The sequence below is a fragment of the Apium graveolens genome, chromosome 5, assembly GCF_009905375.1.
Source record: "Apium graveolens cultivar Ventura chromosome 5, ASM990537v1, whole genome shotgun sequence".
NCBI classification, from domain to species: Eukaryota; Viridiplantae; Streptophyta; class Magnoliopsida; order Apiales; family Apiaceae; genus Apium; species Apium graveolens.
The window spans coordinates 28198235-28220281 of record NC_133651.1 but is presented as its reverse complement, the minus strand read 5'-3'; the positions used below and the strand labels follow the sequence as shown (position 1 = coordinate 28220281).

The window sequence follows — 22047 nt, the reverse complement described above, 5'->3', positions numbered from 1 at the left end:
TTCAATTGGAGGTTCCTCAATAAGGAACAACTCCCCTCATAACTCTAGCAGAAGCTGTTTTAGCAGTCAAAGCTAGAAGAACAATTGCCTATGACAATGTCATAAGAAGGGAAATCTTGTCACATTTATGTGACAATGCTCTGTAAGGTGCACAAAGGTTTGAGGCTGGTGTACATGACAGTAACCCAGTCAAATCCTCTCCAATTCCAATGAAGGTTCCCACTACAAGTGGAGGACAACACACAGTCACAACCACAGAGCAATCTGTGAGTCAAACTGTGACCCCAGTCATAGATGCTTATGCACTCATTTTTCTGGTGAAATGAGTATGATTAGCCCTATATGGTCTTCCTCTAATCATCTGATCACAGATTACCTCTTCTCAGCCACCTCTTATTTATGTAGGTCAAACAACATTTGAGCCTTTCATGTGAGGATAAGAGAAAATATTGAGTGAAAAACAAAGAATAAGAGAGGCAGGATCCTTCCTGGCAAAAGGAGAGGTAGATGAATGTATGGATTTAGTAATCCTTGTGAGGGAACTCTGACTCTCAAAAGTCATGAGACTAGTGCAGTGAGAATTGGTGAGACAACTTATTCAAAAGAACAGAGAGCTTAGGACTTTTATCACTAACAGACTTTTTCTGCAGATCTAAGTGAAACTTCTATTTTTTGATAAACTCATCACCATGAATCTCAATGAAGCTTGAAGCTGCAGACAGTGTTCCAAATGGACAATGACAGCAGCTTGAACAATGTGCATTTAGCTGGATCTTTCTTCCTGGAGATAATGTCAAAAAGGGGGAGAATATATCTAAATGCCAAAACAGCTAATGGATGTTGAATAAATCTAAATGCAACTCAACAAAAGAAGACCTGATGGGAAGATTGGTTTTGGTTTCTGCATTTAGTTAAAGTTTTGACATCATCAATTAGAACTTGTGCATAATTTCATAATGAACAAGTTGGGGGAGATTGTAATATATGATAGATGATGTCAAAGATTACTGGAGCTATCAATGTCATTAATCTTCAATGATCTGATGTCAAAGATTACTGATGCTGACAATGTCATTAGCAATCAGTTAAGCTTGGGGCCAACCCTAAGTAAGTTGTACTGTAACCTTAATCTGTAATTTATACTTGTAACACTTAATGTCTGTAAAATGTAAATGGAGCAGACTGAAGCATTTTTCTCTAAACAGTGTCAGTATCAAGCCTAAGAATTCTATCTGGAAGAAGATCAAGAAGGTCATGCCTCAGAAAAATTATGAAGAAGCTTGGAGTTGAATAATTCTGTTTGGTGAAAAACATTATAAGTCAAGATCTCTACAAGTCACAGAATTAGTGTTATATAGAAGTCATTCGAGAACTCAGGAATTGCCTATCGAGAACTCGGGAATTGCCTATCGAGAACTCAGGAATTGTCTATCGAGAACTCAGGAAATGCTATTGGAGATATCGATAAGTCAGATACCCATTCGAGAACTCAGAGATATCGACAAGTATACATTCCTTAGAGAACTCTGAGTTATCGATAAGCCAAAGTCCATTAGAGAACTCTGAGTTATCGATAAACTAAAATTCACTAGAGAACTCAGAGTTGTCGATAAGTCAAGTCAACAATGAAGTTTCAGAGATATCGACAAGCCAACATGCCTATCGAGATGTCGAGTTCTCTACAGCTTAATTAGAGATCTCGAAGTGAAGAAATTTCTCTAAGTACAGAATTGCAGAATAGTTCAATATCCAAGGTTGCAAATCAACAAACAAATTCACACAGCTGGATTGACAAGTCTACAAAAAGCAGCTTGAGAGATGTGCAAGATCAATGACAAAGATTAATTGACAGAGGAGATTAAAGTAAACACGGGATGCTAAAGATATGTTAAGCCAGAAATGGAAGATTTGCAAATAGAAATGACAAGTGACAGTTTAGAAAAGCTAATAGCATGTTTATTACACACTGTGTAAACCAGCAGTTAACTGAGTTATAAAGTTAACACTGGTCCTTAGTCAGATGTAACAATCAAGAAAGAAAATCTAGTATTCTCTCTCAAGAAAGAAGCTAAGTTCTAAAACAAGAACTTAGAGATTTTGTAGCGAAACACTGCTTGATTTTTAATATAAAATTAAGTGAGTTTTGAAGATCTTTGTTTTACATATTTGCATAGTTATTTATGTTTAACATCTATTCTACTAAATCATTGACAACAACCAACTGCTAAAGCCAAAGTCGATCAAAAATCAAACATTTAAGCCAAAACACATTCACCCCCCTCTGTGTTGTATTCATACCTAACAATATATACTATTTAGTCCTATGATAAATAGGATTACTGAGTTGAAATCAATATAAGAATTGCAATTAAAAAGGCTTAAATAATACATATAATATTATATGTCATACAAATTTTTAAAAAAAAAGAATAAAAATTATAGAGTTATAATGAAATTCAAAAAGGGTAAATCAAAAGTTGATGAAACCAAACACGTATAATATATTGAATTAACAATACATAAGAGAATAAAGAACACAAAGCTTAAAGCCAAAAGGCTGAAACAAAAATAAACCCAAACTTAATAAATAGAAGTATTAGGGAAAAAAAACTAAACTTGATAAAATCATACGACATGTAGAAGTATAAGATAACAAAAATAAAACCAAATTTAATAAATTTAATAAAATCATAATATATGTAGAAGTATAACAGGAATAAATGGTATAATCAAAAATTTAGTAGAATTAAAAGGCATACAAAAGTAGAAAATAAGTTATATGAATAAGTGAAACCAAAATAATAGAATAACATGTGGTCGTAATTTAGTTGAATAAATAGACTATTTCTAGTAGTTTAACAATTTAGTAGTTTAGCAGATATGTAACACTATTATTTATATCTTTTAATAATATGATAAGTTGTATTTGTAGTTTAGTAGGATAAGTATACTATATTTAGTAGTAGTTTAATAATTTAGTAGTTTATTAGATATATAACACTATTTATCTATTTTTGTAATAATCAAAACTAGGGAATTATCGTTGAACCAAACGGTTGAACAAAATGTTTGAACCAAATTATCTCTATTCCGGTTATTATAATATATAGTATAGATATAGATTATTTAAAAAGGGATTTTGTTTATTAATAAAGGTTATTAATGGTAATTTGGTGTCCAAGTTTATTTGAGATTCCATCAACTTAATCACGTCGGGATTCAAGTCAGATTCCTTGCTAGATTTCCAGTGTCCCAACTTTCAAGTAGGAAATATAATGAGTCTCGGATTTCGCAAAACTATTGCATACTCTATCCTTCTAATGGGTTGTTGCCTACATAAAATCACATGCTTAACACACACTACTTGACACTTGTACAGTGAGTCGGTGAGTCAACTATTAGTGAAATCCCTAAAACAAAGGTAGGTCTGGCTTTTATTTAACAAACATAATTACATAAATAACTTTTACAACAGAGCACTATTTCAAATAAATTATAGCATGTTCAACACTCTGGTAACATTAAACCTGACACTTGGTCTAGTAAGACTGGCACTAGATGGATCGCCAAATGGATCATATTTTATTCAACAAACAGAAACAACTTTCACAACATCAAGCTACCTTGAGAGTGCTGGAGCCAAAGAGATTCTTGGTTTCTTGTAAATACACTAGCTGCAACAGCAAGGAGAGGAACTTTTTTTTGAATTGTTAAACTAGGCCTTTCACTCATGTCCAAATTCTCCGCACTTGTTCCATTCGGAAGCTTCCAATCAAACTTATGCAGAAGATTTGCCAGCACAAATTCATTGGTGGCCATCGCGAAAGCAATTCCCGGGCAGCCTCTTCTGCCAGCTCCAAAGGGAATTAATTCAAAATCTTGTCCTTTAAAATCGATAGAGGAATTCAAGAATCTCTCTGGCTGAAACTCCTCTGGTGCGTTCCATGTTGCAGGGTCTCTTCCTATAGCCCATGCATTAGTTATAACCATTGTTCCAGCAGCAATGTCATAGCCGTTTACTTTCACATCTTCGCGTGCTGATCTTGGAACCAACAACGGTATTGGTGGATGCACACGAAGAGTTTCTTTGATCACAGCTCTCAGATACTGCATTTTCTCCAAATCGTCGTCTGTTATGTCAGGTTTACAACCAAGAATTTCTCTTATCTCTGATTGCACAGCATTCATAACATATGGGTGTCTCAAGAGTTCTGACATTGCCCATTCTAGGACTGTAGCCGTGGTATCAGTTCCAGCGGCATATATATCCTACAACATTGATCAAAAAAAATTTAGCAGAACATACATGTAATATAGAAAAGAAATAAAGAAGTGTCCACGATAAGTGTTTACCGCGAGGATAGCCTTGACACTATCATCTTGGATTGATATCCCATGAGTAGTTTCCTTCTGTATTCTGAGCAAGATATCAACAAAGTCTTCCTTATGTTCTAAATGAATATCTTTTGCTCCAAGATTTATTTTTTCTTTGTCCATGTGTTCTTGAACAACTCCTTGGAGGAACTCATCTAGTTTCTTAGAGACTCTGTCCACTTTAGCATCCAAACCGCTGATTTGATCAATCCATCCTAGCCATGGAACAAAATCCGCAAAACTATAACTACCCAGTAACTCAAGAAACTCCTTTATAAGCTTCTTAAATTCCCTCCCACTTCCCTCTTCGCTGTACTTCTTCCCAAACGCAGACCTACAAGACACATCATTGGTTAGTGTCACAAACAGCTCGCTTAAATCCACAGGTACCGAAGAAGAGGACAAGTCTCTAATCTTGTTCACCATAAGGGCCGTTTCTTCTTCTCTTAGTTCACGAAAAGACTGGACCCTTTTGTTGCTTAAAAGCTGCAGAACACTGATGCTTTTTAGCTGCCTCCAGTACTCTCCATAAGGTGCCACAGATATATCCTTCCCGTCATAGAGCAGACGCCTGGAAATAGTTGAATCAGGCCTGTCACAAAACAATAAGTCCTGAATTTTCATGACTTCGCGGGCTGCGTCCGCGGAGGAGAGTACAAGAGTAGGCACACTGCCAAGGTGAAGCAGCATCATAGGACCATGTTTCTGAGCCAAAGATCCGAGACTGCGATGAGGAAGCAGTCCTAGCTGATGGAAGTTTCCTAGTACAGGGAGTCTTGATGGTGAAGGTGGCAAGTTTTTTTTGCTCAATGGGCCATTGAAAAATAACCATTTCATGAAGAAGAGCAAGATGATGAAAGGTGGAACAGCAACCGCAAGGTCTTGGAACAACAAACTTATGTCTCCTTGTATGAAAGCCATTATATATTTTTCTTTTGTGTTAGTTTCTATGCACTGCAAGTCTAGATACCTTGTGTTTAAATAGATGAAATGAGTGAATACTCATCTATTATTTCAACCACTTTTCTAATATTTTATTGTGCATGTTTGATATGATTTTGATCTTTTGAATTTTATAGTTTCTAAGTCTGAAAAAAGTAAAATTTAACAGTGTACATTAGATTTGAAATTATATCAAATATTATGAATTTTTTATCCAACACTGACTTCCGCTTAGACGAAACAATCCTATCCCTTATCAGCATCAAACATGTCATATAAGCACAACTCCACAAGCTACAGTAGAGTGAGTTGATGGTGTTACAGATTTGAATGGTCTGAATATCAAATGGTTCTTCTTCTTTTTTTTTTATTGCAAGTACACTAAAAACAACATAAAGCTGCAACCGCAAGGAGAGGAACTTTTCTGAGAATTGCGACACCAGTGCTTTCACTCATATCCAAATTCTCCGCAGTTGTTCCATTTGGCACAAGCGATTCCAGGGCAGCCTCTTCTGCTAGCTCCGAAATGAATCAGATGGGAATCATGTCCTTTGAAATCAATAGAGGAATGTAAGAACCTCTCTGGCTAAAACTCCTTCGAACCTCTTCTTTGGTTTAGTCAAATTTGATAATGTTTTAATATTCTTGTGTAGTTACAATTAGTTCTTAAGGCCTATTAATTAATCCATTACTCTAATATTGATCAATGGTGGTATTTAAACATGTTATATTATTAATTTTTCAGCATTATTAGCTACAACTACAATACACCAATACCGGTGTTCTTTCTTTACGTTTATTATAATCTTTTTTGCTTCAGTTATAACACTTTCTTTGCCTACCCTGTTTGCTTTGCTATTAATTAACAATAATTTTGCTATTAATTAGACTTCATTGACTGTTAAACTGGGCTGCAGAAAGAAGATACGGAGTATTTTAAATCCACCATGAACTCGTTGAAAATGAAGGGAAAAAGTGAAAAGGACATGTTTTGCCTTGCCATTTGAATTTGTCAAAAGACTTTTTAAAATTGAAATCTTTAAACTGAGTTCCGTTATATAACAGCGTACCAATTACTCTGTGAAGTCTGTGATTTGTGGCACATTTCAACTTCCACCATGCTGGATAATGCATATGGAAATCATAGTACCTCAGGCGTTTATGAAAAAAGTCGAGTAATTTAGATGCCTTTATTTAGTTTGCCAAGAATATACATGTTTGTCTATGTTTTGAGCAACAAGCCTAAAACAGAGAGAAACTTCTCATAATTCTGGATTCCTATTTTAATCATGCACTCTGGAGCCCATGATTGAGCTCTGAAGATTTAGAATGGATTTCGATCAAGACAAAGTACTCAGTGATTTAATCATGAAGATGACGCATTGATGCGCCTATAGAGTACTTGTATGGTTGTACCCTGGGACCTTGGTTCATGACTCGGCAAACAATAGTTGCTGATAACATATTTGCGAGTTAAAGATACATCTAGCCGTAAGAAGAAGTATCTGAAAGTTCAGCCCTGATTTGGAAAACAATAGATAAATATATGTATTTATAGCCTGATCCACCTATTATTAGGACAAGTACTGACATATTACCAGTTTGGGCTCCAGGCTAATTAATCAACTATAGATGCAGCCTTAGTAATTAAACATGTGGTGTTGCAATTACCAAGAGGGGAGATTTTTTTCGAACATTGATGCCCATGACACCAGTCATGTCCAAGTCCTCCAATCTTTCTCCATCAGGCAATTCAAAATCAAAATTGTGAACTATATTCGCTATTGCATGCTCTATAATGGCAGTTGCAAAATGAATCCCTGGACAAATCCGCCTCCCGCCTCCAAAGGGAAGATATTCATAGTGAAGGCCTTTGTAATCGATAGGATTATTTAAGAACCTCTCAGGCCAAAACTCTTCTGGATTGTCCCATAGAGATGGATCTCTTGCAATTGCCCAGGCATTTATGAGTATTTGTGTCCTAGCTTCGATGTCATACCCCATTACGTTTACGTCCTGCCTTGACTCTTTAGGAAGTAGCAGTGGAGCTGGCATATACAATCGCATGCTCTCTTTCAATACTGCTTTCAGATAGTTCATCTTGTCTAAATCACCCTCATCTATTTTTGATTTGCCTTGGCCTACTTCTCTCACCTCATTCTTCAATTTAAACATAATGTCCGGATTTTTTATCAGGGCTGCCATTGTCCACTCTAAAGTTGTTGCTGGTGTTTCAATTCCAGCAAAAAGAATATCCTGCGGGAAGTATGCAACAATAGAGTGGATCCAGTTATTATTTGTTACAATATTAATTCATATCAATCCCTGAAGACAATGTTATGTGTGAGTGTGAAGACTAAAAGATGATCAATATTTTGAAAGGGAGAAATTTCGTTTGTTACCATGATAAGAGCTTTAGTGCAGTCTTTATCGATAGAAAAGCCATTATCGGTGTTCTCTGTCTGAATCTTAAGCAAAAAGGATACAAAGTCTTTGTCTGTATAACTATTATCTGATGCAATAGAATTTTGATGATCTTTAATTACATGTTCCAGAAAAGCATCAGCCTCGTTTGCTACTCTCTCCACCTTCCTTTTAAAACCTTTAAGCCAATCAACCAAATACATCAATGGAATGTAATCCCCCATGCTGCTAAAATAACCTAAAAGCTCAGTAATTTCCCAGAGGAAGTTACTACAAGAATTCCCTTTATCACTTGCATATTTCTTTCCTAGTGCTGCCCTGCAGACTACATTACTGGTTAGTTCAATAAACAAATCGCTTAAATTTACTATTTTTGAGTCAGAATATTTGATATTTTGAATCAAAAGGGCAATTTCTTCTTCTATGACATTGCTAAATGAATGGACCTTTTTCCTACTCAGGAGCTGAGTAACAAGAGTACTCTTTACCTGTCTCCAATACTCACTATAACGAGAAAACGCAACATCCCTACTTTTATAGAATATCCTATTGGTGATTTGTGTAATAGGCCTGTCCGAGAAAACCAGATCATGGGTTTTTATAATTTCCCGAGCTGCAGAAGCGGAGGAAACAACTAGGACAGGCACACTTCCAAATTTAAGTAGCATTAATGGACCGTAGTTTTGAGCCAAGGCCCGAAGTGAAATGTGCAGGTCTGGACCAATTTGATGAAGGTTACCTATTATAGGAAATTTTGGTGGAGAAGGTGGAAAATTTTTTAAGGCTGTTTTTCTAGTTAACCATTTATAGAGAAAAATTGTGACAGAAATCAATGCAAAGAAAGATAGGTCTAGGGAATATTGCTCCAGCATCTTCTTTGCTGTTACTCTGCCTAGGATTAGAACTCTGAAGAACGCATGGTCACTATATATATTTACATGCACGAAGATACAATTGGCTTGGAAAAATTGGATATCTGTATACGTTTAGGTTGCACAGCCCTAATCGTACTCGAGCAGATTTTGAGCCAACTGTCCTGATAGGTGTAATGAATCTTGGAGATTAGATAAGCCTAATGTAGTTTCAGCTATAAAATGCGGCGGAGGCTAAAATCTGGCTAAAAAATTGCAGGAAGGTGACTAAAACAAGATTCCCTTAATCAGGTTTTCTTTACAGTGAAGAGTAGAAAAAGTTAACAGGCTGAAGAGCATTTCTGTAACATCATCTAATTGTCGGTTTGAAAGTATGTTAAATGATTAATCAATGACTCCAGCTTCTTCTTCATATTTAAATTTTGCATGCCTAATCCTCAGTTAATTTGTTGTGTATATGTTCTTATTTGCTGAACTTTCTTTAACTACTGGTGTACAGGATAAACTTGTGCCTAATTTTTTGTTTGGCATGAATTTTCCTTTTCCAGTTAGATGCCTACTCTTCTCCTACTTGATGGAATTATCATAAGATGAGATATGAAATGCTTAACCACCTTAAACTGTCGATTGCATTAGAATGGCTCCTGTCACTTGTCGCAGGAAAAAACAAGTGGTACCATAGACTGCAGCACGTCCTAATAGTTAGAACTTAGAACTATCACCACAAACATCCAAGTCAAGAGACAATATATCGGATCAGAACCAGGAAAAACACTCTTTTAAATTTTGAGACTAATTGATGTAACATATAAATCTTTAGGATTGTAACAGAAATAATCTTCGATTGTTGGGAAGCTGTCAATGGTAGTTTAGTATTACTGATTAGTGATTAGTCAAACAACCTTGATCGACTTAAATAACCCACAAATTTTATTACAGTGAACCTTTTTATGTTCTGGGCTTTAACCATAATGAGAGGTTTTTCCGGTCCTCTTCTATAAGATATGAACTTCATTACTTCCTTGAAAATCCTCAGAAACAGATTTAACAATGTTTTTAAGTTAGACAAAGCACAATTCATTTGTGGTATTAGTGGATACTATCATAATCATACTGAAGTTATGAACTTTATTTGATATTATGGATTTCAAATCCTACAAACTAATGTTTCTGACAACAGAGCTTATCAGGAGAAATACTTGGAGCATCAACAAACAATTTAACATATCATCCGAGCACAATGACTTAAAAAAGCTACAATGAGCTGAGAGATGTGCAGATTTGGTCGGCAAATGTGCTATATATCGCCTATCAGCCTATGTAGAAAAGAAAGGTCTGAACAGTTCTCTCTATCATATTTTTATTATACAAAATTCAACACTATTATCGGAGACTCCTGTTCTTGTTCCAAGTACACTAGTATCAACATGACGTTGCAACAGCAAGAAGAGGAAGTTTTCTGTGAGTTGTAGAACCAGCAGTTTCACTCATGTCCAAATTCTCCTCTGTTGTTCCATTTGGCAGTTTCCAGTCAAACTTATGCAGAAGATTAGCCAACACAAATTCATTGGTGGCCATGGCGAAAGCGATTCCAGGGCAGCCTCTTCTTCCAGCTCCAAAGGGAATCAGTTGGAAATCATGTCCTTTAAAATCAATAGAGGAATTTAAGAACCTCTCTGGCCGAAATTCCTCGGGTTCATTCCATGTTGCAGGGTTTCTTCCTATAGCCCAGGCATTAATGAAAACCATTGTTCCAGTAGGAATGTCATAGCCGTTTACTTTCACATCTTCGCGCGCTGATCTTGGAATCAACAAGGGTATTGGTGGATGCAGACGAAGAGTTTCTTTTATCACTGCTTTCAGATACTGCATCTTCTCCAAATCCGTGTCTGTTATATTTTGTTTGCAACCAACAATTTCTCTGACCTCTTTCTGCACAGTTTCCATAACATTCGGATGTCTCAAGAGTTCTGCCATTACCCATTCTAGGGATGTAGCTATTGTATCAGTTCCAGCAGCATAGATATCCTAGAGCATAAATAATAATTTATTATCAAGATGCACATATACTTTAGTTAAAGAAATGGTCAATTGCAGAATGTTACACACTTAAACATGACACACCCTAACATTGATATCAGTAGTAAAAAGATATCCAGTATGGTACAATATTAGGGATCACAAACATGTTTACTCTAAAGAAAAAAGGAAGACATGTTTAGTCCTTACCAAGAGGATAGCCTTGACACTGTCATTGTTGATTGATATTCCATGTGTAGTTTCCTTTTGAACCCTGAGCAAGATATCGACAAAGTCTTCTTTGTGTTTGATGTGATTGTTGTTTTCATCAAGTTGTATTTCTTGATCACCGATGTGTTCTTGAACAACGCCTTGGAGGAACTCATCAATTTGCTTAGAAACCCTGTCGAGTCTAGTATCCAAACCACTGATTCGATCAACCCATCCAAGCCATGGAATAAAATCCCTAAAACTGTGAGCACCTAGTAACTCCAAAAACTCCCTCAATAAAATTTTAAATTCCCTGCCGTTCCCCTCCTCACTATACTTCCTTCCAAACGCAGACCTACAGGATATATCATTGGTTAGTGTCATTAACAACTCAGTTAGATCCACCGGTAATGAGGAAGCAGACAAGTCTTTAATCTTGTTCACCATAGCCAATGTTTCTTCTTCTCTAAGGTTACGAAAAGACTGCACCCTTTTATTGCTTGCTATCTGGAGAATAAAAATACTTTTGAGCTGCCTCCAGTACTCTCCATAACACGATGCAGATATATCCTTCATGTCATAGAGCAATTTCCTGACAAGATTCGAATCAGGCCTGTCACAGAAGCTCAAGTCCTGAATTTTCATGACTTCACGGGCTGCATCAGCAGAGGAGAGCACAACAGTAGGCACACTGCCAAAGTAAAGATGCATGATAGGACCATATTTTTGTGCCAAATCTCGAAGATTCCGATGAGGAAGCTGTCCTAATTGATGGAAGTTTCCAATTACAGGGAGTCTTGAAGGTGAAGGTGGCAGGTTTTTATTCCTTACTGGACCATTGAAGAATAGCCATTTGATAAGAAAGATGCAGAGTATTAAGGGCAAAAGAGCAAACATGAGGTCTTGCAACAACATTCTTGCATCTTCTTGCTGCAGTAACTGCAAAAACCTCATCATATTTCTTTCTTTTGTGCTTTTTGTATGTGTTTTAGTTGTTGCAAGCTGTGCAAATCTTTGTGTTTAAATAGATAGTTCTTTCATATCAATTCAATAATAAGAATTTTATCTAGTGCACAATTTTTATACAAAATGGTCACTGTATGTCTGTATATTTTTACTATTTCCCGGTAAACGTGTCATTTTAATATCATTATGAATGTTATGTAGTTGTGTAACTGTGTGTAGCTCACACACAGATTGTGACCCAGGAAACTGGGGACAGACAGATTACTGGGTTCTCGTTGTCATTAACTTAATCAAAATTAAAATTCAACTGCTCTAAATTAGAAAGTAAATATTAAGTATTCTTGTAGTTGTAAGATTTTGACTAAAGATTGTTAGGGCTTAAAAAAAATTGATTAAATTAATCATACCTCAGATGTCTCTCACATTGAACATATAAAATATAATTAAATATTTAGAGGCAGAGTAGAATTTGTCAGCTTTTGTTTTTAACTTAAAATTGAACCTGCTTTTGTTATTTTTTTGTCACACCCTTCATTATTACTATTATATATGAAATTGTGATCATTTTCCTTGATTTTTGTTGTCATTTATAAGAAAATACATCTCTTTTCCAAAAAAATATGATTGACACTTTTTTATCAATGTTTAGTGTCTTTCACCTTGATGGAACTGGAATGTTGATTATCATCCTCAGTTACTTATTCTTGACTTGCTTAATGTTCCTCACCTAAACTGTATCAGCACAAAAGATATTTTCCATGACACTCACACTACTGATCTATCAAGTATCAACTTACAAGAAAGCTTAACATCATCGTTTTATTGTCAAGATACAACATCAGACTTAGGAAACTCATAATGGTTTCTCAAAATATGTCATACTTGTTACTAGAACATAAAAGTGACAATAAACCCTTTCAAACAATGGAGAATAAGTATTGCCAAAAAGCTCAATCACTCTCCAAGCTAGGCCTGTCAATGGATCGGGTTCGGATTGCGTCGACGTGCTCTAGCCACAAAGTGATTATTTCTGGGATAGGGAATGCTGAGATTTGATTCTAGTATTTACCAAAAAAAATAATACATGCCCTGCACTTCACTATTTCTGGGATAGGAAATGGTGAAGATTTGATCCTCTAATTCTGGGATAGGAAATGGTGAAGATTTGATCCTCTAACTTACCAGAAGTACATGTGACACACTAAAGTGCCAAATATAACAAGCCAACAAGAGACACAACACAATAATAACACAGCTTGCGATCAATTTTGGTAATCAGCTTAAGATATTTTATCATTAGACCTCAACACCATATACTTACTTGTTAAGTTATTAAGAGCAGAGTAGAGAGTTTGATCTGTATTTACACAAACTAAGGCAGCCTAGGTTTGTTAGCTTCTTGCTGTAATCAGAAATGTAATGAGTTCTAATTGAACTCAATTTTCTACAAATTGCAGCCACTACCCTTGGAAGAGGCAATTTCTATATATTTCGCAAGACATTGCTCCAAGTGTGCTTGGGCAGGATTGTCGAGACTTTACTTATGTTTCAGTTCTGTTTAAGTTCAGATAATACACTGCAATAGCATGGAACTAGACAGGAAGAATAGAATAGAAAATTACTAAAGGTCAAATTCCTTTAAACTGGAAAGGAAATAGATAAACAGATGCTGGTATAGGCATAATAAATCATGCAATAAACTATGTCCAGGCATTAAACAGAAGTAATATCACAAATAGATGTAGCCACTTATCAGATTTAAATACTTGAAGCCAGATAGTAAAACCATGAACAAACACTTGAATAACAAAATTACTACCCCTCTCACTTATCTACTGTTCATCTTCGTGTTCCACTTGAACTTCATCTTTCACTTGATCTCCATCTCCATCTTCGCTTTCACTCTCACATTCATCTTCACTTTCACTCTCACATTCATCTTCACTTTCACTTTCATCTTTATTTTCACCTTGACCTTCAGCGTCAATACCATTCAACCTCACTTCTTTGGATCCTGGAATTGTAACTAGGCTCTCCGTATACCTAAAGTTTTGACGCCAAAACTTCCTAATTGGGAGATTTGTTGCCTCTTTTTTGTCAGCATTATACAAGACCCAAACAGGACCATCAATTAGCAGTACAAAATCACCACAACCATAGTAGCCAAGAGGCATACACCCAAAATCCACATCAATACTTACCATCAGAGACCAAGATGCTTCAGCTCCACCACCACGAAGACATTCCACATCATCCAATTTCCAAAACTTAATCTGACCACCTAATTCCTCAAGGGTAATGAAACCAACAGCCGAATCACCTATACTAATAATCCTCGAAATCATAGAGTCAACAGGGAACTCAACATCACAATTAAACACCTCATTATTCAAATCAAACGCCATAACACCACGAAATCCCTCAGCAATACAACACAAAACACCATCAACACAAATATCATAATTAGCAGTCTGACACTCCACAATCTCCTCCGGCATACAATCCTCCCCAAGCTTCCGCCAAGCATCCAATTTAACCGAATACACCTCAACATCCACCCTAACCTCATCATCAACCTCCTCAACCTCATCAACATCCTCCTTAAACTCAACTCTATACGGATACGTCACAACCCTAACAATCTTAAAATCATCATTTACGCAATCATACCCAAACCCCTGAACAACCTCACTCATATCATCAAAATGTACATTATGCATAGGCACACATTTAATCCTTCTAGTAGCAGGGTTCCAAAGATACATAACAGGACGACGCTCATCATAACTTTTTAAGCTAAGCTCATTCGGGTCATAATTAGCTACCGAAACACAAGCAATGCCTCTACAACAACCAACAAGCTTAATACGAGACTGACCTTGTTTGGAGAATGGATGGGCAAGAGTAGTCTGAGGCTGTGGAGCACGGAGATTAAGAAATGAGATAATGTGGTTACGTTGGAAGAATCCATCGAAGTCCTGGACAATGAGAGTGTCATCAGCTCCAGGTGTTGTAATGGCATGACAAAAGTGAGATTTAATGAATGTTGGACTAGAAATGAGAGAGCACCAGGGTTTCGAAACAGCCCTGCAAATGAGAAGTGATTTGACTGGTAAGCGTATTAGAATCTTGCTTAAGAGATCATCAGTGAACTTGTTGTTGTTGTTGTTATTACATTGTGATGAGCTCATTGTTGTTGGTAATAAGATGAGGAGACAAAGGGGGTTTAGGGTTTAAGGCTGCGCAGTTATGTTTCCTGGTATAAACACTGTTTGGGCTCAGGGATTAGGAAAGAGGGTTTTTATTTATATATATGGCCTGGTAGTGTAGTCTGTTGGGCTGGGTTGTTTATATGGAAGGCTGGCCCAAACTGAAAGGAAGGTGGTTAATGTATAGTGTATCTTGGAAGTAGAGCTGGCCAAGTGTGTGGTCCGTGCGTGCCGGGCCGGGCCGCACACGGGTTGAACACTCGGTAAGTGAACACTGAACCGGACCGCTGAATTACGAATCGGGCTCGGGCCGGGTTTGAACCGTGATTACAGGATTCGTAACCGGACCGTAAGAATTCACGAACCGGGCCGTGCGGGTTGAATCACGAACCGGGCCGTGCGGTTCCTGAAGTTGTTGAAGTGACTGTTAAGTGAATTCTAGTTGCACTTAGCTCGTTTCCAGTAGATTTAGTTGTTTTACTGTATCCATAGTAGAAAATCATAAATGAATTAGTTGTAGCTTATATACCTGGTAGATTTAGTGTACTGTGGATTTAGTGAATTGGAGGAAGATGGAAGTTACAGAGATTTGTTGTCAAGTTCAACTATGAGCACCAAGTGTTTGATAAATTATCAGAATGAAAGAAGAAAGAAGATGCTGTGCGGGCCGGCTCGGGCTGTGCGGGCTGGCTTGTCGTGCGGCTCGTGCGGGCTCGTGCGGGCTCGTGCGGTCCCGGGTTCTAAAATTGGTATTCGTGTTCGGTTCACCTGAATTACCGAGCTGTGCGGATTTGAACCGGCCCGGTTCGGTCCGAATTTTTTACGGTTTCGGTACGAACCGGTCCCGAATGAGCGGTTCAAACCCGCCCATTTGGCCAACTCTACTTGGAAGCTACAGCATACAAGGTCAAAAATATTTTCTTAGAGTTCAAGAAATTATAATTTATGTCCAAAACTTATGATAGCACAAGATGTTCAGAGCATAGGCCACAATTTTTTTGAATGTTGGTGAATCTAGGTAAAGAAAAGTGCCTTGTAACTCTGTAATTTACACATATGCCCGGATTTCTCGTAAGTGTGGCTATTGTTGGTTCTAAAATTTTTGTTGTTCTTACGGGTTCTAACAGCGAACATATTAAAATATGGATATTAAAAGTTATTGGTACAATTTTATACATTGGTAGCTCTTAAGTAGTCATTGAGCTATGACATTATGTTAAATTGAAAATTTAAGGTGTTAGAAAAATATCCCAAATGAGCAATTAATTTATTTAAACCAGAGGTGTGAGAAGACCCGGACTACTATATCTTCTACTCTTCCACAAGAGTCCAGAACTTGATCTTATACTATTCAACGGTAGGAACGGGACGATGGGTTTTAAAAATTTCTTCAGCTTCGCTAGCCAAAGAGACTACCGGTACGGGCGTACTTCCCAAGTGAATTAGCATCAATGGACTGTATTTCTGAGCCAAGGATCCAAGTGAAACTTGTCTCTCTTGGCCAAGTTGATGGAGATTTCCAATTCTCCATAAATATATGCAAAAAGTCTCCTTTGTAGTATTATAAACATCATCAGGGTGCATAACTTATAGTCAATTCATTTTCTATGTTGTATGTTTTATTTAACTTCTGCATACATAAGCTCTTTTTCCCTTAGTTTTCTTCAGAACATTAGGAACAAAAAAACACTAATAATATCATCATGATTCAAAGAATCAGGGCGTTTCATCGCACAACTTTAAGTCTTTTCTTCAGCTATAATTTCATCCAATTACAAAATTAGGAAGTTTATTTTTCACTGCAAATCTTTTGTGAACTAAAAACTGTTGCATGTTTTTAAGGCCAAAAGCTGTTGTTACAGTTGCAATAGAAATCGCAACTGGACCATGTTCTCCTACATTCTGACATGTGTGTGTTCTGTGAAATAGGGGCTAGATCTAGCTACCATACATCTGGGGTTGCAGCGTCTTTAAAAGATTATGAGCCATCTCATCAAAGGTAATTTAATTAACATCTTCTCAATAACATATCATTAGTCTCGTGTTATTTTTACTACTTAAAAAACTGAGTGCTTGTTTACTGCAGTAAAATGTTAACTTTAATTGGGACAATCTTGGATTTGAGTTAAAGCCAGCGGATTATATTTATGTGATGAAATGTTTGGAAGGTGAGAATTTCACACAAGGACGTCTTAGTTGTTATGGAAACGTTGAGTTGAGGCTGCTGCTGGTGTTTTGAATTATGGTCAGGCAAGTGATCTTGTCATGAAATGAATGTCTTAATTTGTATGAGCAGAGGATAGCGTGGTATCACATATAAAATCATATATCTTATGTAAAATTTATAAGCAGGGACTGTTTGAAGGCACAAAGGCCTTCAGGAGAGAAGATGGACAGCTCTGTTTATTTTGACCTGAACAGAATAAATATTTTTAGGAAAATAAGTGTGCCTAAAAGGCTAAAACTCACAAGCAACCAACTATTACCAAATGTTCAAAATATTTCTTCAAAGAAAACTTCACTTTAATTGGTAACTTAGTAGGTTGTCGTGTTATTGGTTAATTACTGGCTTAATCTGCTGGGGGTTGTGTTTCATTTTTCACTAATGCCTTATTCTGACAATGGTCATTATATCCTCAACTCACTTTAACATGAAATTTCGATGTCCCTGTTTTTATAGAATATTTTATCGGTATGTTTGTAATGGGCTGGCTGAGAAAACCAGAATCCAGATCAAGGGTGACTATACTAATATTCAGCTGCACTTTACAGCGTACTCACGGTGACCTGGTTGAATTGGGAGAAGATTTGAGTGTTAATCTGTTGCAGAGCCGGGCACTCGATTAGCTTTAAGAACCTTTAATAGTAAATCTTGTAATCTTTGATGCAAAAATAGTACATAATTTTTTTATGAAAAAGATCCCAGGAAACAAATTTTTATTCGACAATAATAAGCGTAACAAATCCACTCAATCCTGTTACACTATTTTCACATAATGAGATGAAAAGAGTTCATGGAGAATATAATTACTTAATAGAAATGTGGATTAGCAACCACCATCAGAGGAGATTTTTTACCAACAGAGATTCCAGTTGCGCCATCCAAGTCTAGATCCTCCGTTGTTTTTCCATCAGGCATTGCAAAATCAAACATGTTCACCAGATTTGCTAATGCCAGCTCGTCAACTGCCATGCCAAACCGCATACCAGGGCAAATCCTCCTGCCAGCTCCAAACGGAAGATACTCAAAGTGAAGGCCATTATAATTGATCGGATTATCTACGAATCTCTCTGGCCGGAACTCCTCTGGATTATCCCACAGAGCAGGGTCTCTAGCAATTGCCCACACATTTATAAATACTCGAGTCCTGGATTTTATATCATATCCCATCACCTTCACATCATCCCTGGCTTCTCTATAAAGCAGTGGAGTTGGAGTGTTGATTCTCATACTTTCTTTAAACACTGCTTTCAAATATTGCATTTTTTCTTGATCATCCTCAGAGATTTTTGTCTTGCCTTTGCCTATTGTCCTCACCTCATTCTGCAATTTGCTCATGATGTCTGGATTTTTCATTAGCATGGCCATTGTCCACTCTAAAGTTGATGCTGTCGTATTAGTCCCAGCAATAAACATATCCTACATTGCAATATATGTACCAAATGTCAAATTAATAAAATCAGACTTTATAACAGATGCTACATTTTAATCTATAGATATGAAATGTCACATTACTGAATCAGATATAATAATTGTTCCGAATGCTGGGAGCAGGGAGAGAGCTGCTATACTTACCAAGGTAACTGCTTTGATGCCCTCTCTATCAATTGAAAAGCCATTATCTTTGTTCTGTTTCCAGTTCTCAAGCAAGATGGACACGAAATCTTGGTTTACCGCACCTTCATTTTCCATTGCAATAATGTGATCTTCCACAACACCTTCTAGAAAATCATCAAGTTCTTTAGCTACTTTTTCCACTCTTCTGCTAAAACCACTGAAATTCTCAACCCAATGCAACCATGGTACATAAATACCAACACCAGAATAACTCAACAGCCCAGACAATTGCCCAAGCAATTTCTTGAACGCAGCCTCTTTACCCCCTTGGTATTTTTTCCCTACTGTAACGCGACACACTATATTAAAAGTAAGAGTTGCGAATAATTTTTTCAAATTGACTACTTTGGAAGATGAATATTTGATATCTTGGATCAAGAGCGCTACTTCCTCATCTCTAACGTTCCGAAATGACTGAATCCTCTTATTATTTAACAGCTGAAGAACACACAAACTTTTGACCTGTCTCCAATACTCACTGTAAGAAGCTAACGCCACGTCCTTGCCATTGTAGAAGATTTTTCTGGCAATGCTTGTTTTAAATTTATTCGAAAAAACCAGATCCTGGGTTTTCAAAATCTCTCTAGCTCCAGCAACTGATGAGACAACCAGAGTAGGTTTACTTCCCATGTGAATTAGCATCATTGGCCCGTATTTGTGAGCCCATGATCTAAGTGTAATGTGTTTGTTTTGGGCAAGTTGACGAAGGTTTCCAATTATTGGAAACTTTGGGGGAGAAGGTGGCTGCACCTCTTTCTTGAAAATTAGCCCTCCGTAGACAAAAAATGTGACAAAAAACAAGACAAAGAATGCTACAAAACAGGGGTATAGCTCTAAAACCATAGCCATTTCTTGGGTTTCTTCTGGCTTTCGAATTGTGGTCACTGTGTAAATATTAATTTGAATCTTTTCAAAATCGGACAATATCTTTCTTTTTCATAATTAATCCAACAATATCTTGTAATTAGAATTTTGTGTACTCTTGGGATACTATTTATTTAAAACATCAAAACAATTCATTCATAATTAGTTATACATCTATAAAAATACTTTACAATTAATCAAAAATACAAAAAATAGATCAAATCAATATTTTTTTCGTAGTTGAGTTGATCTTTCACGCTTTCTTGTTAAAATATTGACCATTTTATAAGGATAATCTAATAATTTATAAGTCTTAAATCCGTACCTTGTAACGGGCTATTACTTAACTTATTTTTTTTTAATTGAACTCGTGTTTTAGATTTGGAAAAAAAAATTTGGGACACGTGAATTAATCTCTAACTTAAAAGAGCAATGCTAGAATCTAGAGATATCAAAAAAATTCTTGAAATAAAATGATATGTTTAAATTAGTGGAACGAATAATAACACGTGTGGGTCCATTGTACATATATATGAGTAACAAACGGTAGAAAAGGTGACTCACATTTTAAGAATCTTTTCCGTGTGATTTTTGGTGTGACATGGTGTTGGCTGCATCAAGAATATGTATTAATTTGGTGGAGACCGTCGATGAATAGAGTCGAGTCGGGTTCTATCCAAATTAAATTGAGTTTAATTGTTCTTAATAAGTCGAGTTTAGTCGGACATGAATTTGTTCACGAACAACTAAACTGAGTCAAACTTGAGCCGAGTTTGAACATAGTCGAATTATCTACCAATAATTGCATATATTTTTTACTCGGCCAACCTTAAAGTATAATTTATAATTTTACAAATTGTATCGAGATCAAATCTTATCTTATCTTACAATTATATACGCACATTCACAATCTACGGTTGTTTCTTAATCTATATCATTTTATTTTTCAAGACGAGTTTTAAGAATATACCATTTTATTTTATCGACAAGTCAAAATCTGCATGTATAGAACTGGAGATATCGACAAGTTAAAATCCACTTGTAGAAAACTGAAAATATCAACAAGTCATAATACTTATAGAGAAGTAGTCATTCTACATATCGATATGTGACTTCTCTGTGCAGTAAAATAGATCTCGACAACAGTTTCAAAATTTAGAATACATACAACTTGAAGATCCAAGATTATTAGTCAACATACAATTCTATCATTGAATTGGAAAGTCTACAAATGCAGCTTGAAGAATGCAATATCAAGGGTCAAGATGAATTGGACAAAGGAGGGTCACAGACCTGTTAAATTGTATGAAGATTTGTTACACTTAAAGTGAAAATGAACAAATAGACTTTAAAATACGGGTTAGTCCATGTTAGTGCAATTTTTGTAAGTTGTGCATGTTGCTCTATAAAACATGTCACGGTTCCTTTGTTTAGAATTAACAAAACTAATCTAGAAATTTTGTATTCTCTCAAGAGAAGTAGTGAATTTTTATCATTCAAGAACACAAATTTGTGGAACAACAAATTTGATTTAAATATAAATCAAGTGAATTTTGATAAATTACTTGTGTCTCTTACATTTAGTTATTTATCACTAAAAACTAATATCTAGTTGTTGAGTTCCAAAGACGAAACACTATCTAATTTTTAAGAAGTAAAATAAAGAAAACACATTCACCCCCCGTGTTGCACTTCATACCTAACAGTTATTGATATATTCGTAACTTTGGAAATTGTACATTAATTTTTAATTCGTCGATGTCAAAATTTTATTATCTTTTGATATTTTACTTAAATTTGGTTTATATAAATTACAAGTTATTTAACGGTGTTTATGAAAATTTAAAGAATTGAAGATGAATAGATCATGATAACATTGTTTGATAGTTTTCTTACCAAAAAATTAAGATTTAAATTTAGAAAAATAAACACAATATATCTAAAATAATTAAAATAATTAAAATAATTAAAATATTAATAAAAAATAAAAAAAATATTATAGAAATATTCAAGTGATTAGTAATAATTTGTTATTTGTAATTTAGAACTCTAATATCTCATCTATAATTTTTACAAACTAATAACATAACAAATTACAATATATTTTTTCAAAGCAAAACTGAATTTTTTTTTCTTATATGTTTTTACCTTCCAGCACAAATTTAAAAAATGATAAGATATCAAAAGTTATAATTATAAAATTTTGGGTTATTTTTTATAATAACTAATTTATTAGGGCACACTTCGCAGCGACATTAAAAATGTGCTTTCAAATATAATAAAAAAATTGGATTTCTGATTTTGTATTGGTCATTATGAATAATAACTT

The 22047-nt window shown here is 35.7% G+C and overlaps 5 protein-coding genes across 5 annotated transcripts; all 5 read right to left on the bottom strand.

The window, feature by feature from the left end:
- Positions 1 to 3449: 3449 nt before the first annotated feature.
- LOC141661386 (cytochrome P450 736A117-like) lies at positions 3450 to 5335 on the bottom strand. Its single transcript, XM_074468390.1, has 2 exons — positions 4354 to 5335; positions 3450 to 4269 (listed from the first exon to the last, which is right to left on the bottom strand). Exons 1-2 carry the CDS (start codon positions 5293 to 5295, stop codon positions 3607 to 3609), a joined length of 1605 nt encoding a protein of 534 aa, XP_074324491.1. The 5' UTR covers positions 5296 to 5335; the 3' UTR covers positions 3450 to 3606.
- Positions 5336 to 6853: 1518 nt separating this feature from the next.
- LOC141661459 (angelicin synthase-like) lies at positions 6854 to 8612 on the bottom strand. Its single transcript, XM_074468474.1, has 2 exons — positions 7719 to 8612; positions 6854 to 7572 (listed from the first exon to the last, which is right to left on the bottom strand). Exons 1-2 carry the CDS (start codon positions 8610 to 8612, stop codon positions 6964 to 6966), a joined length of 1503 nt encoding a protein of 500 aa, XP_074324575.1. The 3' UTR covers positions 6854 to 6963.
- Positions 8613 to 9806: 1194 nt separating this feature from the next.
- LOC141661484 (cytochrome P450 736A117-like) lies at positions 9807 to 11827 on the bottom strand. Its single transcript, XM_074468499.1, has 2 exons — positions 10842 to 11827; positions 9807 to 10640 (listed from the first exon to the last, which is right to left on the bottom strand). Exons 1-2 carry the CDS (start codon positions 11796 to 11798, stop codon positions 10035 to 10037), a joined length of 1563 nt encoding a protein of 520 aa, XP_074324600.1. The 5' UTR covers positions 11799 to 11827; the 3' UTR covers positions 9807 to 10034.
- A 1812-nt stretch (positions 11828 to 13639) lies between these two features.
- Positions 13640 to 14998, bottom strand: LOC141659943 (F-box protein At4g22390-like). Its single transcript, XM_074466885.1, has one exon. The coding sequence runs from the start codon at positions 14996 to 14998 to the stop codon at positions 13640 to 13642; it is 1359 nt and encodes a 452-aa protein (XP_074322986.1).
- A 2912-nt stretch (positions 14999 to 17910) lies between these two features.
- On the bottom strand, positions 17911 to 19756 carry LOC141723757 (angelicin synthase-like). Its single transcript, XM_074525644.1, has 2 exons — positions 18813 to 19756; positions 17911 to 18656 (listed from the first exon to the last, which is right to left on the bottom strand). The coding sequence occupies exons 1-2, from the start codon at positions 19701 to 19703 to the stop codon at positions 18048 to 18050; spliced, it is 1500 nt and encodes a 499-aa protein (XP_074381745.1). The 5' UTR covers positions 19704 to 19756; the 3' UTR covers positions 17911 to 18047.
- Positions 19757 to 22047: the final 2291 nt, after the last annotated feature.